General features: G+C 37.7%; 2 protein-coding genes across 3 annotated transcripts in view; both read right to left on the reverse strand.

Annotated features, from left to right (window-relative positions):
* Nucleotides 1-5,256, reverse strand: part of LOC104888188 (uncharacterized) — a 44,369-nt gene extending 39,113 nt beyond the window's left edge. The window contains exons 1-2 of the mRNA XM_057393227.1: nucleotides 5,116-5,256; nucleotides 117-4,881 (exon numbers count right to left, since the gene is read on the reverse strand). Of these exons, the coding sequence (XP_057249210.1) occupies nucleotides 117-3,364 (3,248 nt within the window). The 5' untranslated portion in view covers nucleotides 3,365-4,881; nucleotides 5,116-5,256. The remainder of the gene's footprint in view (nucleotides 1-116; nucleotides 4,882-5,115) is intronic.
* Nucleotides 4,960-12,062, reverse strand: LOC104888193 (hypothetical protein). 2 transcript variants are annotated; one of them, XM_010673088.4, is made up of 7 exons: nucleotides 11,671-12,062; nucleotides 11,317-11,509; nucleotides 9,877-9,937; nucleotides 9,647-9,782; nucleotides 9,159-9,474; nucleotides 5,977-6,105; nucleotides 4,960-5,889 (listed from the first exon to the last, which is right to left on the reverse strand). In XM_010673088.4, the coding sequence occupies exons 2-7, from the start codon at nucleotides 11,408-11,410 to the stop codon at nucleotides 5,456-5,458; spliced, it is 1,170 nt and encodes a 389-aa protein (XP_010671390.1). In that variant the 5' UTR covers nucleotides 11,411-11,509; nucleotides 11,671-12,062; the 3' UTR covers nucleotides 4,960-5,455. The 2 variants fall into 2 exon arrangements, with proteins under 2 accessions (XP_010671390.1, XP_010671389.1); XM_010673087.4 differs by having other exon boundaries at nucleotides 11,317-11,497; nucleotides 11,671-12,060.
* Between the last annotated feature and the right edge of the window lie 447 nt (nucleotides 12,063-12,509).

The following is a 12,509-nucleotide window of genomic DNA, read 5'->3' on the forward strand; positions in this document are numbered from 1 at the left end:
GTGGAAAAAAGGTTATATATATCTACAAAAGTTGAGCAGAAAATCGCGTAGCTTCGTGAAGAAACCACCCTACCTTAGGGACCAATACTGCAGACTGATGAACATCGTTTGACTACAACACAACACCCATACATGGTTCCCAACCAACAGCAGTAGTTATGTATACATGAGGAATATGTTGAATATAGGGCCAGCATTCCCCACTTGGCTTTTGGCACCTTTCTTCGAGTAAGCTAGAGCTTTCATAAACCTGCAGTGTCCGCAGTTTTGAAAGATTGCTTATCTGATGCGGCAGTGATTCCAATTTGGGGCAACAACGTACACCAATATTTTCGAGGGACATGAGTTTGTCGATCCATTCGGGTATTTCTCGGAATTGCTTACAAAAACGTATATTTAAGCTTTTGAGGGAAGAGTAATCTTGAAACTCAACAGGAAGAATCTCTAGCTCGTCAATCCCATTAAGAAGCAACTTGCGCAGGGTTGGAAAGGTGTTATTTAAGAGGACAAGTGTTTGTCGTTGCTGAGGAAGTAGAATTGTTAAGTTTTTGTGAAGAGAAAGATTTTGAAGAGATAAACAACCCGTTAACAGGCTCTTTGCGATTGTGATTGCTGATTCTGCATCGCCCACTGCCAGTTCCTCCAATTTGGGACATGCAGGTTTCCACTGAACGAGCTGGTGCTGATCTTGAATCTGGGAGAGCTGTTTCAAATCTTGGTTATCATATGACGACATTCTCCATCCCTTCAATTTTGGCATGCCATGAATACTCAGTCTTTTGAGGTTGGGGAATAACTCGTCTCCAACATTGTTCTCACTGTTATTGGCACCACTGCTACTACTGTTGTTCTCTATGTACTCCACATTGTCCATGCCATCAAGATACATATCTTGTAGATGAGGGAGCCATCCCAAGGAGCAAAGATGTCTGCAACTTTTGCAATTACTTATACTGATTCTAACCAAATTTGGAAGCCGACAATGTAGTTGGTCGTCCATCATCCAACGTGGTAACCTCTCTCCTCCATAACCGTCTACTCTTAGAACCTTAAGATTAGCATGCGGCTGCAGGCCTTCAAGCACCATCTCATCCTCTTTAGAGCTATACTCAAAATCAATCAAAAAGTGTGTGAGCTTCGCCTTCATCTTCAAGTTTGCTGCCTTAGCTTCTGCCACTATATCCCTTGACTCTTTGCGCACCTTGATTTCTAACGTCCCCTTTATATTGTTGAGCTCTTTTAGGTCTGCTAATCTACCTATACCATTAGCCTTGGATTCACTCTGTGAACTTCGCTCGCTCACAATGAATGTGTCTAATGTTCTAAGATCTGTCAATTTACCCAAACCTGTAGGCATATGAATCAATTTAGAACTTGCTTCTAACACAAGGTGTCTTAGCTTCACCAACTTGCTCATGTCTTTGGGAATTTCTTGAAGGAACTCACAATAAGACAAGTCAAGTGATTGTAAGTTCACCAGTCCCCTGACTGAATCTGGAAGTTTCACTATAGCAGTTCGTGATAGATTAAGATACCGTAGGGTGATTAACTTACCTAAGGAACTTGGACATTTCTTTATCAATACCCTCCGTAAGATCAACACCCTCAAAAATTGATACCTCCCCAATAGATCATCACACACTGACCGGTTCCTTATCTCAATCTTATGAGCTCTACCCATGACCACAATGAATGAGTATAAACGCTCGATTTTGAATAGTGAGGAAGGCACTTCCCAAGATGAGTCTGCCACCACCTTACCAATAGAGACATGTTGAACCTTTTTGTCAAAATAAGTTGTACTTGAATCTGCCATCTTATACTTAACCCCAGCTAGCGAGAGAACTAGATCGTGCATCACATCATGCATAACTACGGCATGTATGAAGCCCAATGTATTCGATAACTGTATTTGGAGAAAGCCAGAGTTTAGCAAGTTCGTTAGAATATCTTCGCCTGCTTCTTCTAAGCTTTGGTTTCTATATTGTGGCTCAACATATCCCATTGAAATCCATAGATTTATTATGGTATCTTTTACATAATAGAACCCCTTGGGAAATAAGGAACAATAAGTAACACATAGTTTTGACCTTGCATCTAGTTGGTCAAAACTGAGCTTCAGTGTCTCGTTAACATCACGCCCATAAGAAGCAAAATTTGCAAGCTGATCATCTCTAAAGGCCTGCCATTCTCGAATTGTGCGTTTTCCCGCTAAAAGGCCTGCGACACTTCTTATGACAAGGGGTACATTCGGACACAATTTTGCAATCTCTTTCCCGATGGTCTCCATGCCTGGCTCTTGCCACCACGTAAAAGCAACCTGTTTAAAGAGAAGCCAAGAGTTGCCTTCTGTTAAATCCCTGAGCATGTAAGGATGCTTGGAGTCCATTATCCCGGCCACTTTTGCGTTACGTGTGGTTATGAGAACCTTGCTCCCAGAGGCACCAAATCGATCTAGCTGTGTTTGCAATTCCATCCACTTCAGCCTCAAACCTTGTTGATCCCACATATTATCCAGAACAAGTAGAAATTTTTTCCCAATGATTGCTGGAATGAAGCCATCATGGTATTGATAGGGTTGATTCATCTCACTCATGAGAGGCTCTTGATCGCTGATAGCATATCTTGCTATCTTCTCCAGCACCTCCTTGACATCAAAATCTCGAGTAACATCAACCCAGAATTGAACATCAAAACTATGTTTTACTCTCTCATCATTATATACATAACGAGCCAACGTAGTTTTCCCCACTCCGCCAATTCCAACGATGGAGGCAACAGAGAGGGTCTCCGAAGCCACATAATTGTCAGGAATAATTTTGCTTATTACGTTTTCCTTATCTTCTTCTCTCCCAACGACCATATCAGTGATGATGTGAGAAGTAACTGTTTGAATACCCCACGCCTGTGGCTGGCTTGCCGAAGGCATGCTGATTATGCTACCAAACTGGGCATGATCTCTTGAGGAAGAATCCAACTTATTCCTAATATCCTTGACTTTCCGAGCATCCATAAATCGAGCAACAAGCTGGTTGGAAGGCGAAAAGAACAAGCGTGCCTCTTTGATGAACCAACTTCCACCCATGACTTGTTTGCGCATCGCTCTGTCTTCTCTTGCATCCAATAAGTCCACCAACCTGTCAACTTGACAGCTTAGCTTCTCAATTGCATCCTTTTGGGCATGGCTTGGCTCCACCACTGAATCTGCATCTAAGAGCACAGCTTCAAGGGTGCTCCTTGTATTCTGGAGTGATTCCATGTTGGACTTGAAGTCCACTAATGCAGACATAATTTCTTCATATGCTTTGGAAATCGGTCTCTGCACAACAGCTTGGACTATCCCCGTGCTTAAAGGTTCAGCCATGTCAAACTGATCTTTCCTTTTCTTTCTCTTTTCTCTCCTTTAGTTTTTTTTTTTTTTTTTTGTCTGTGTGTGCGGCTAACAAAAGGAAATTATGCTTGGTAAGGAAGCCTGGAAGATAAAGATTAAAGGAATTGTATTGTGTAGGAGAATGTAAGCTTGAAGAAAGTCTTTTTCAAGTAATTTTGGGACGATAAATAGAAGTTCAGTTTATTGTGGTTGAGTAGCTTTATTAATTCAGAGATTCAGATCATTTCAGGGAAACTTCCTACTGATAATATAAAACTGTGCTACAAAACAAAATCAGTTTAAAAAAAGAACTTGTGAAAATGACTTGATTAACTATGCATAATTAAGTTGATTGTCGTTTCGATACAGGAAATGGCAACTCACAAGTGATTTTCCATCTTTGTTAATTGGACAGTTGAACGTCATCCAGTCCATAAATAATTATCATGTTGATGGAGGTAGTATCAACTAACTTTTGTCCAAATTGCTATTTCATACTAGTTTTTAAGTCTTTAACTAATTGTTGTTTCACGAGTGAAATAGGCGGCGAGGTTCTTAACATATCCACTTATTCGAATTTGCATTGACTTGAACAATTCTAGCTTTAACCAAAAATAATATTTCCTCCGTTTCAAAAGACTCGCTACACTTTTTATTGTGGAAGTTTCACATTACTTGCTACACTTCCTTTTTTGGCAATAAACTCTCTCTATCTCTCTCCTCTCACATGGGTCCTTTTTCTTTTTACTCTCTACCTCTCTCTTCTCCAAAAAATTGCTTAGGAGTCCATGAATTGAGAAGTGTAGCGAGTAAAATGAAACGGAGGAAGTAGTAAAAGACTAAAGAAAGTTAAAGCAGGCAATTACAAAGTCTATCAATAGGGAAACTTGGCACATCTTGTCTTCTGCTTTCTGAAAGGTTGAGTGAATCAGTAGTTGGGAGAATAATGGTATTTGAGGTCTAGAAACTCTTGTTGAAAGAGGGACAACAGAGCTCAATGATAAATATTGTATTTCACATTGACTTCACATTTTCTAGTTTGATTCACAGATCGTAAATTCAAATGAATCATGCGATTTCTTCGAGTTTTTTTTTCACGAAATTTTGTTACTTGCTTAAGTTGAGTCATACTTCTTCTGTTTTTTCAGATGACCCGTTTTAACTTTTGACACTATTCTCTTGTGTACCTTTGACTATCTTTTGTGATTTGTACTTAAGGAAAAATATAGTGTGATCTTGCTAGATTCATCTTAATGTATATTTTCCAAATATCAACTTTTTGTAATTTTGCTTATTGATGATTAAAGTCAAAGATATAAAGGTTAAAATAATTTATTGGCAAGTGTGCCCATGGCAAACGAGACAACTAAAAAAGAGATGAAATAGTTGATAGTAGAGAGATTTTGCAGCTGTGGAAATGGTTTTCATCGTCTGTGTCTTGTGTAGCGTTGCTGAGGAAGAGGTGAAAGTTGTTTGAATTTGTAAAAGTACAGAATTGGCTCAGGATGTACCTTCAAGGTTTATCAGATAGGTTATGGGTAAAAGTTAGTTTTTCCACAAAAGAATATTCAAATATGATTCTCACCAGATACAGTTGTAAAATATAGACTTTGTAATTTCAAATAGAGAACAAGAGTATAATCTTGCAAATTAAAAATGAAGTTAGTTAATGCTCTTTGAAATTGTTTCTCAGAACTGTTTTCATGAACAATGTAATTAAAAACCAATGATGTGTAAGATACCACCTGCTAAATTGCAGACATCACGATCTTTTGCGTCGTATTACTTATTAGCAACCAACAGCATAGATTTCATTATAGCGGAAGATCCATATGAACTTTTTGATGCATCAATGATCTCCATCAATAAGAGGAGCTTAATATCTACCCAATAAAATCAGTACAGCAGATCTTCAGACGACTCTCCAGATGGTAAACACAAAAGAAACAACTTACCGAGATCTTTTGATCAAATGTCATAGTTGGAGAAAGCATTGCCTCTACATCTCCTTCCACTGAAAGTGTACATGCAAACAGATGCTGACACTGTAATTTCAACCAAATGTTGACAGAACAGCTGCCCTTCTTACTCAAGTCCTTCATCGCCGCTGCAGTCCCCAAACAGGGCAGCCATTCGCATGGCCAGCTTGGCCGCCATATCTCGCCTCTGAAAATCAGGCATCAACCTTGAATTGCTGCGCATATTTGAAATTTCTGACATTAAATGCTCCAAATCCTCGAGCTCCAGATGTGCACCTTTGTCGGGATCGTCGTCGTCGTAAGCCTCACCCTCTTTACATTCCACTTCCCCATCATTTTCTCTACGTTCAGCAGACGCCGATTCTGATGTCTCTGCCCTTTCAAATCCAGAAACAGACTTTAGATCAGTGGATTCAACAGAAGATGCAATAGGAGGGATAGCAGACACCCAGCCTTCCTCTGAGTCATCCCATAGTTCAGCCGAACCCCTAGAGAGGATTTCATACTCAGCTTCATAATCAGAATCATCTTCTGATGAATCTGTAGAGAAGACAAAAGATGGTCAGAATCATTAAGTCACTGATCATAGACAAAAAGCTGAAAGATATGCATACAGAAATTAAGAACCTTGTCTTTCAGGTAGAGTTGGTGCAAGAATTCTGTTTCCAGATTTCAAAACCATCCCAGGCCACATGTGGGCAGAAAGTGCACTGAAAAGTCGTTCGATTCCTTGTGAATCCCCATCAACAGATAAACCTGACAAAGAGAAACAATTTGTAAATATACTAAAAAGCCGCCATATTAAGTTATCAATGGTAGATGCTGTGCTTCCACGTTATCTGCTGTTTGCCTGTTAAGGGGAAGGGAAGAAAAGAAAAAAAATTAATGTCTTTACTTTCTATAGAACCTTAATATGTCTACCAACGCGGTTTTTGACATTTTAACTAAAACTCCAGTTCCCTTTTTTCACTACCAACTACCTCTGTGGCTCTGTCCCTTTCGTTCTTCCAACATTAGTAATTTAGTACTCTTGTTTCACCCTCTTATGCTCAGAGTATTTCCAATTATCCTTATCTCCATTTCATCCTCCCAAAGAGCAACTATAAATCAAAACAAATATGTCCCCCAGTCCACAGAAATGAAAAAAAAAAGAGAGAATGCTTTTACAAACTGAGAGTAGCTGAACCCCCTTGGCCTTTCTTTATCTGAGCTCAACTTGAACAACGACATAGGCTGCCAGCCTTCACCATATTGAACTTCAATCCGAAAACAAGGCAGGGAACCTACCAAAGTAAACTGAAATTGGGATGGGAGATGGGGGTATCTAGATGCCATGACAAGCATATATATACCACTAGGGAATCGTGAAGCATAATATTATGAACAGTAATTTAATAGCGCATAAGCTGTACAACATTTTCTTTAGTACCCCCGGCCTTCAAGTCAACCCAGTCCAACCTAAACAGTTGGGCAGTTTGACCCAGTGTTTCTATAGACTTTGGACAGGGATACCAAGGCCATTGCCAAAAACCAGTCCTCACTCCTCATCTCCCCATTGCAATGCCTTCAAGAATCAAGGGTCGCACTCTCTCTCCCTTCAAGCCACCTATATTGTTGCCTGAGAATGAGACATGGAACCCTAAACACCTTGTAGACCATAAAAACTAATAAGTTAATAACACTCTTCTTCATAAGCCAAGAGTTGACCGCAATTACCAGTTTTCATTCATTTGTCATTTGCAATAATCCTCCCATCACAACTTCTTTTTTAAAAAAGAAAAAGAATGTATAGACATAAAATTAGAAAAATGCAGCAAAACAAGGGTTTCTCCTTTGGTCAAAACCAAAAATACCACAAAGCCAAATCCTCCAAATCCCTGAAATCGAGAAACTCTCAGAAGCCCAAGCAGCCATAGCCTAAATCAAGACATGAAACCTGTCACAAAGCAGATCAGACAATACAGTGTCCCCGAGAAGATATGAAAATTATATTCTACCTAAATAAACCTCAAAGTTGTGAAAAAAGCATTGTGCCACATTCAATTCTTCTCCATAGTCCATAGTAACAACAGACTCCACAAGTAAATTTTAGTTAATACCATACGGGGAACGAGAATGAGGACAATGACAATACCTCCTAGTCTCCTACTAAGCAAAGTCATAGTCAAACTATACGTTCAACTAAAGAATGAAAATGAAACAATAATAAGAGCCTAGCACTTCTTTAACCTAGTAATCATTGACAACATTAGTGAAGTCGTGACAGCCATAATCTAGCCTAGAAAAAAAAACTGAAAATTTTCTACTGCACCTTGACCAAAGACCCTATATTTGAAATTAAAGGCACTTTCTCCAAATCCTAGCTCAACAAGTTTTAAGGCTTCCCAATCTCCAACTTGAACATCGCTCCTCAATAATCAATCAGCCAGCCTTGTCACAAATTCATTCCATGCAAGCCGCATCAAGGTTCAGTCTTCTTTCACAAAAACACTCTGAGACTGTAACATCATTAAAAAATTGCCCTTTTAATTTGTTAAGAAATACCTATGTTCTAATATTGTACGCATTGGTAAGCAAACATATATATTAGTCAGCAATGAACAGCTATAATTCCTACTCCCCCAATAACCCCAGTACCATATAAAGTCTGATGTTGAACACATTTTTATCGGTCATTTGGCTGACCATAGGAAGTATTGCTTATCAAGTTATTTATCGCATGTAGCAGTATTTCCTAGGAAGTGCAAATTTTGTTTGGTTGATCATGGGAAGTTCCACTTATTTCGGGAGGCTTAAGTAAGAAATTTCCTCCATTTTATGGGAAGTAGAACTTCCAACAAATGGCAAATCCTGTCTTTGCTAGCCAAACAAATCTACATTCTTCCACTTCCTAGGAACTTCTACTTCCCATAATTTTTTTGTCAACCAAACAAGTAATTGGAAGCACCTAGTAGAAGGTCCCGCGCACGAGATGCACACAATCTAAGTCTCAAAGGTTGTACATCTGAAGCACTTATGCAAACATGAGTGCACAGAACTGTAAAACTGTGTTAATACGAGAGGTTAGATTGTGAAAGAGTGATGGAAAAATCAAAATTGCATAAAATGAATTCTAGCACAAGGCAAGGGCAATAAGTTTTTATCTATCAACAGAAAGTAGTTGAGAAAATGGAAAATCTTACTCTTTTAGCAAGTTAGGCACGAGTCTAAATAACAATCTTCAGTAGCAAGTTACTTGAAATAACCTTCTTTGCTTTATTTTTTCATATAAACTTCAATATGTTCGAGTCATATCACATGTTAACACTTAAGATAGCCATTCATTCTAGTTTACGTACTACCTTAAATAGTTTTGCCTTTGTCCTGGATAAACTCATAATAACTGAGTGCATCATATACAGGAATTTCAACTCAATAAATTGAATACTTCCTCCGTTTTTTTTACTTGCAACACTTTCATAAAAGGGAAAATAATTAATTACTTGCAACACTTTCTACTTTTGCTTTTCCTTTCTGTCTCTCTATCTCCAATCAAAAGGGGCCCTCTCTTTTTTTCCTCTCTACCTCTCTCTTACCCAAATTTTGCATTGGAGTTGATGAAAAAAAAAAGTGTTGCAAGTAAAAAAAACGGAGGAAGTATTGTTAATATGCAACATAAAACCAATATTGTAGCAATGTCAGCATTGTCCCTTCTGTTATTTTCACGTTCAGGTAACGGAACCACCCCTTTATCGTCAAAAGATAACTTACAAGTTAAACACATATAATAAGCTATTGACTAGTTTAAAAATAGAGGTCAAGATACTTACATTTGTCAAAATCAACATTGGAAGCACAGGCCTCAACATATTCAATGTTATGCTCCATAGACCATTCCCAGCATGACCTCCTAATATCACATGAAGGCTCATCATTGCCCAATAGACTATTTCCCTCAGAATCAGAGATTCCATACTCACAGGAACTAGCAACAGGATCCTGAAGCCTCTGTAAGCGCCTTTTGTATTCATCATGAGCTTGGTGACCTGGAACAAGATCCACTTTGTTTCCGATACACAATAGGATATCAGATCTCTGAATATCCGTATCAGAGACCCATTTTTTGAGCGCAGCAAGGGAAGATAGCTGTAGATTGCATTAAAAGAAAATTCTTAAAAAGGGATATCAAGCAGTATCACACTATCACTCCAACACCATGATATAGATAATCACAAATATATTACACGTAAAGTTCTTGGCAATGTGAATTCAAATTACAACATATACAATTGATCTAAAATACACAAGGGATGCATGCCTCACTCATGTCGAAGACCATGACAATGGCAGCAAATTGATTGAAATCTGGCAGTGATCTGGTGGTAAAATTGTCATGGAGATGAGCCATCCATATAGCAACATCAGCCGTATAATATTTTGTGTCAATTGTCCATCTGTTCAACAAGATTTATAATACATTCACATCATATTTAATAAAGAAAAAGGTTACTAAAGATGTGTTGTAAAATTGGTATTTTATCAGCATACCCTTTTATGAGTACTTCAAATGATGTTTCAGAAGAATCTTCAAAATCCAGGGACAGTAGTCCTGAAGTAAGCAACGGGAAACATATATTAAAGGGAATTGACCATGCCAATACATATGGGCTATGACACATCATTTACTTGCACAAAAACACGTCAACTTCAATATCCACAAGAAAGAATTGGTATTTACAGTTAAGAAATATAGTTAGTTAAATCAACCCAAGAATACTTTGTATTGTATATTAATAGAAAGATTCAGGTGCAGAAAACATCTTGTGGAAGACAGTGACCAAAACGAGGCACAAGCCACCATCAACTATTCAAGAAATTTAGCATACAGTTCCCACAGGAGTATCAAATCATAGAAAAGATCATAGCTGCAGACGCTATCGTGCTAGCACGCACAATGTCGCAGAAGCAAAAATTCTCAATAGTTAGTGGCTATCACATTGTGCATTGACAAATCAGAAAATGACCACTTTATCATTGTAATTCAAAATTTATGGAACCTTTTTCTAGATTATACTCAAATATATAGAACCTTATCTTGTTGATGTATGAGGAAACAAGATCTAAATATTTGCAGTGACTAAGAGATGAATTTCAAAGTTTCTTAATGTTCATTCAGAATACTCATAAGCTAACAGCTTTAGCAACAAATTATAATGAATGATAAAAGCTGTGAAGCAACATAATAGTCTCTAACGGATGTCTCAGTGCTAGAGAACAGCTAACTGCACACGCAAAGTTGAAATTTATCACAAAAAAACAGTCGCTACAAAAGCGAACAGCTCTGAGTTCATGTGGAACCAATACAGGCCTCAAATTTACCATCTCTTACTGTATATTATGAGTACTTTGTTGCAATTCTACCAGATAACTGGCAGTGAACCACTGGTACAAAAGTTCATACTACGTTCCAGACTTCCAGCAATACAGACACAAGATGCATAACCATAAACATTGTTACCATATGCTGCCAGAAGACTCCAGACAAGGATAAAGAGATTCCTAAAGCTTGACACAGGAAAACAAGGGGCATAATGGTGCTTAATCATAGGAATATTAAATTTTAATTTAGTTTAACCCATGAACTTTTCAAATAAAAAACCACTTGCATCTTATAAAAACTCACTATGGAAATCTGCTAGTAGTTACTAAATAGTCAATATCCCAACATGAGGATTTTATTCACCAATTTAACCATCCACATGATATCAGCCTGCCCAAATCCAATCAACCAAAAAAAAAAAACTAACAAATTGAACGACGAAGCATTAATCCGATGTTGTTCATGAGCTGATCGAAAGACTAAAAATCTTTCAAACACTTCAAGATAGCATTATAATAGTGCATTATGAGGGTGCAGCTACACTAAAACATTGAGTTGATCAGACTAACATAACACAAGCAAAACTGAATCAGAGAGAGAGGTAATACTAGAGAGAATGGTGCGCTTGCCAACACCGGGCGATCCGATAACGAGGATGCCGGGTCTCTTCACAATATCTTCCTTTTCTGTTTGCTGCTGCATTTTATCTGTCCTACAAACTTTTTTCCTTCTCTTCTAATTGTGATCCAAGAAATGCTAATACTAATAATTGCTACTTCAATCAATTACCTGACATGGAAACTACATAGTATGAGTTTAGCAAGAAGGAAAACAATTCTGCCAATTCCAGGTAATTGTGAATACAATTCTATCCTCTTACTTAACGAAAATTACATAGATACAACAAATCCCCAAATTATAACCCTAATTTACATAAAAGTAAGAATATCAATATAACTTACTTGATTGAATTCGCAAACCCTAAATTGACGATAAATATGAAAATATCCCTTTGCACGTCTTCCTCCGCTTCAAATTTGTGCGACCAGCCTATATCTCTAACACAAAATCAAGGATTCAGTTAAGATTGAAATTTTTGCGCCAAATTAATTGATTTGCTTGAATTTGCCCGACAATTTCTTCATATTTCGCCCCTCAAATCTGAATACTACTCTTCTTCTGTATTTCTATTGTGATTAGTGAGAGAAGATCAACTTTGAGAAGTTTTTGTTCCAGTAAAAAAAAAATGTTTCACCTCAGTTTTGGTTAACTGTAGTTGAACTACAGTTGGTATTTGGTTGGTAGTAATATGTCATTTCAGAAATAAAATTATAGAAAGCATTTTTTATTTTCAGGGGATTGACAAGTGACAACACTCTGTTTGGTAGGAGAAATTGGAGGGAAAGAAAGCAAATGGAAAGAAAATTATACTTTTCTATGCCTGGTAAAAAAAATTACTCCGTAAAGGATTTAATTGGAAAGGAAATTTGAGATTAACGTGATGTTATGTTTTTTTTATCTTGCCTCTCTGTATTAACGCGTGTGTATTATTAGAGCATAACCAATGATTGCCCTGTAGTTTGAGGTTATTGATTATTCTATTAATTTCTCACTTTTCCACCTATCCCACCATATTTTTTCTTTCCTCCACTTCCTTCTTTGCTCCTATTTTTCTTGGTTCATCATGAGGAGTTGGGCATCAATTTTTTGCCCAACTTTTTTCTCTCTCCTAACAAACTAATAATACTTTTACACTCTCTCTTCTCATAACCCACAAGGAGGCCAACCACTGGGAGTACTC

The sequence above is a fragment of the Beta vulgaris genome, chromosome 3 (genome assembly GCF_026745355.1).
Source record: "Beta vulgaris subsp. vulgaris cultivar EL10 chromosome 3, EL10.2, whole genome shotgun sequence".
NCBI classification, from domain to species: domain Eukaryota; kingdom Viridiplantae; phylum Streptophyta; class Magnoliopsida; order Caryophyllales; family Amaranthaceae; genus Beta; species Beta vulgaris.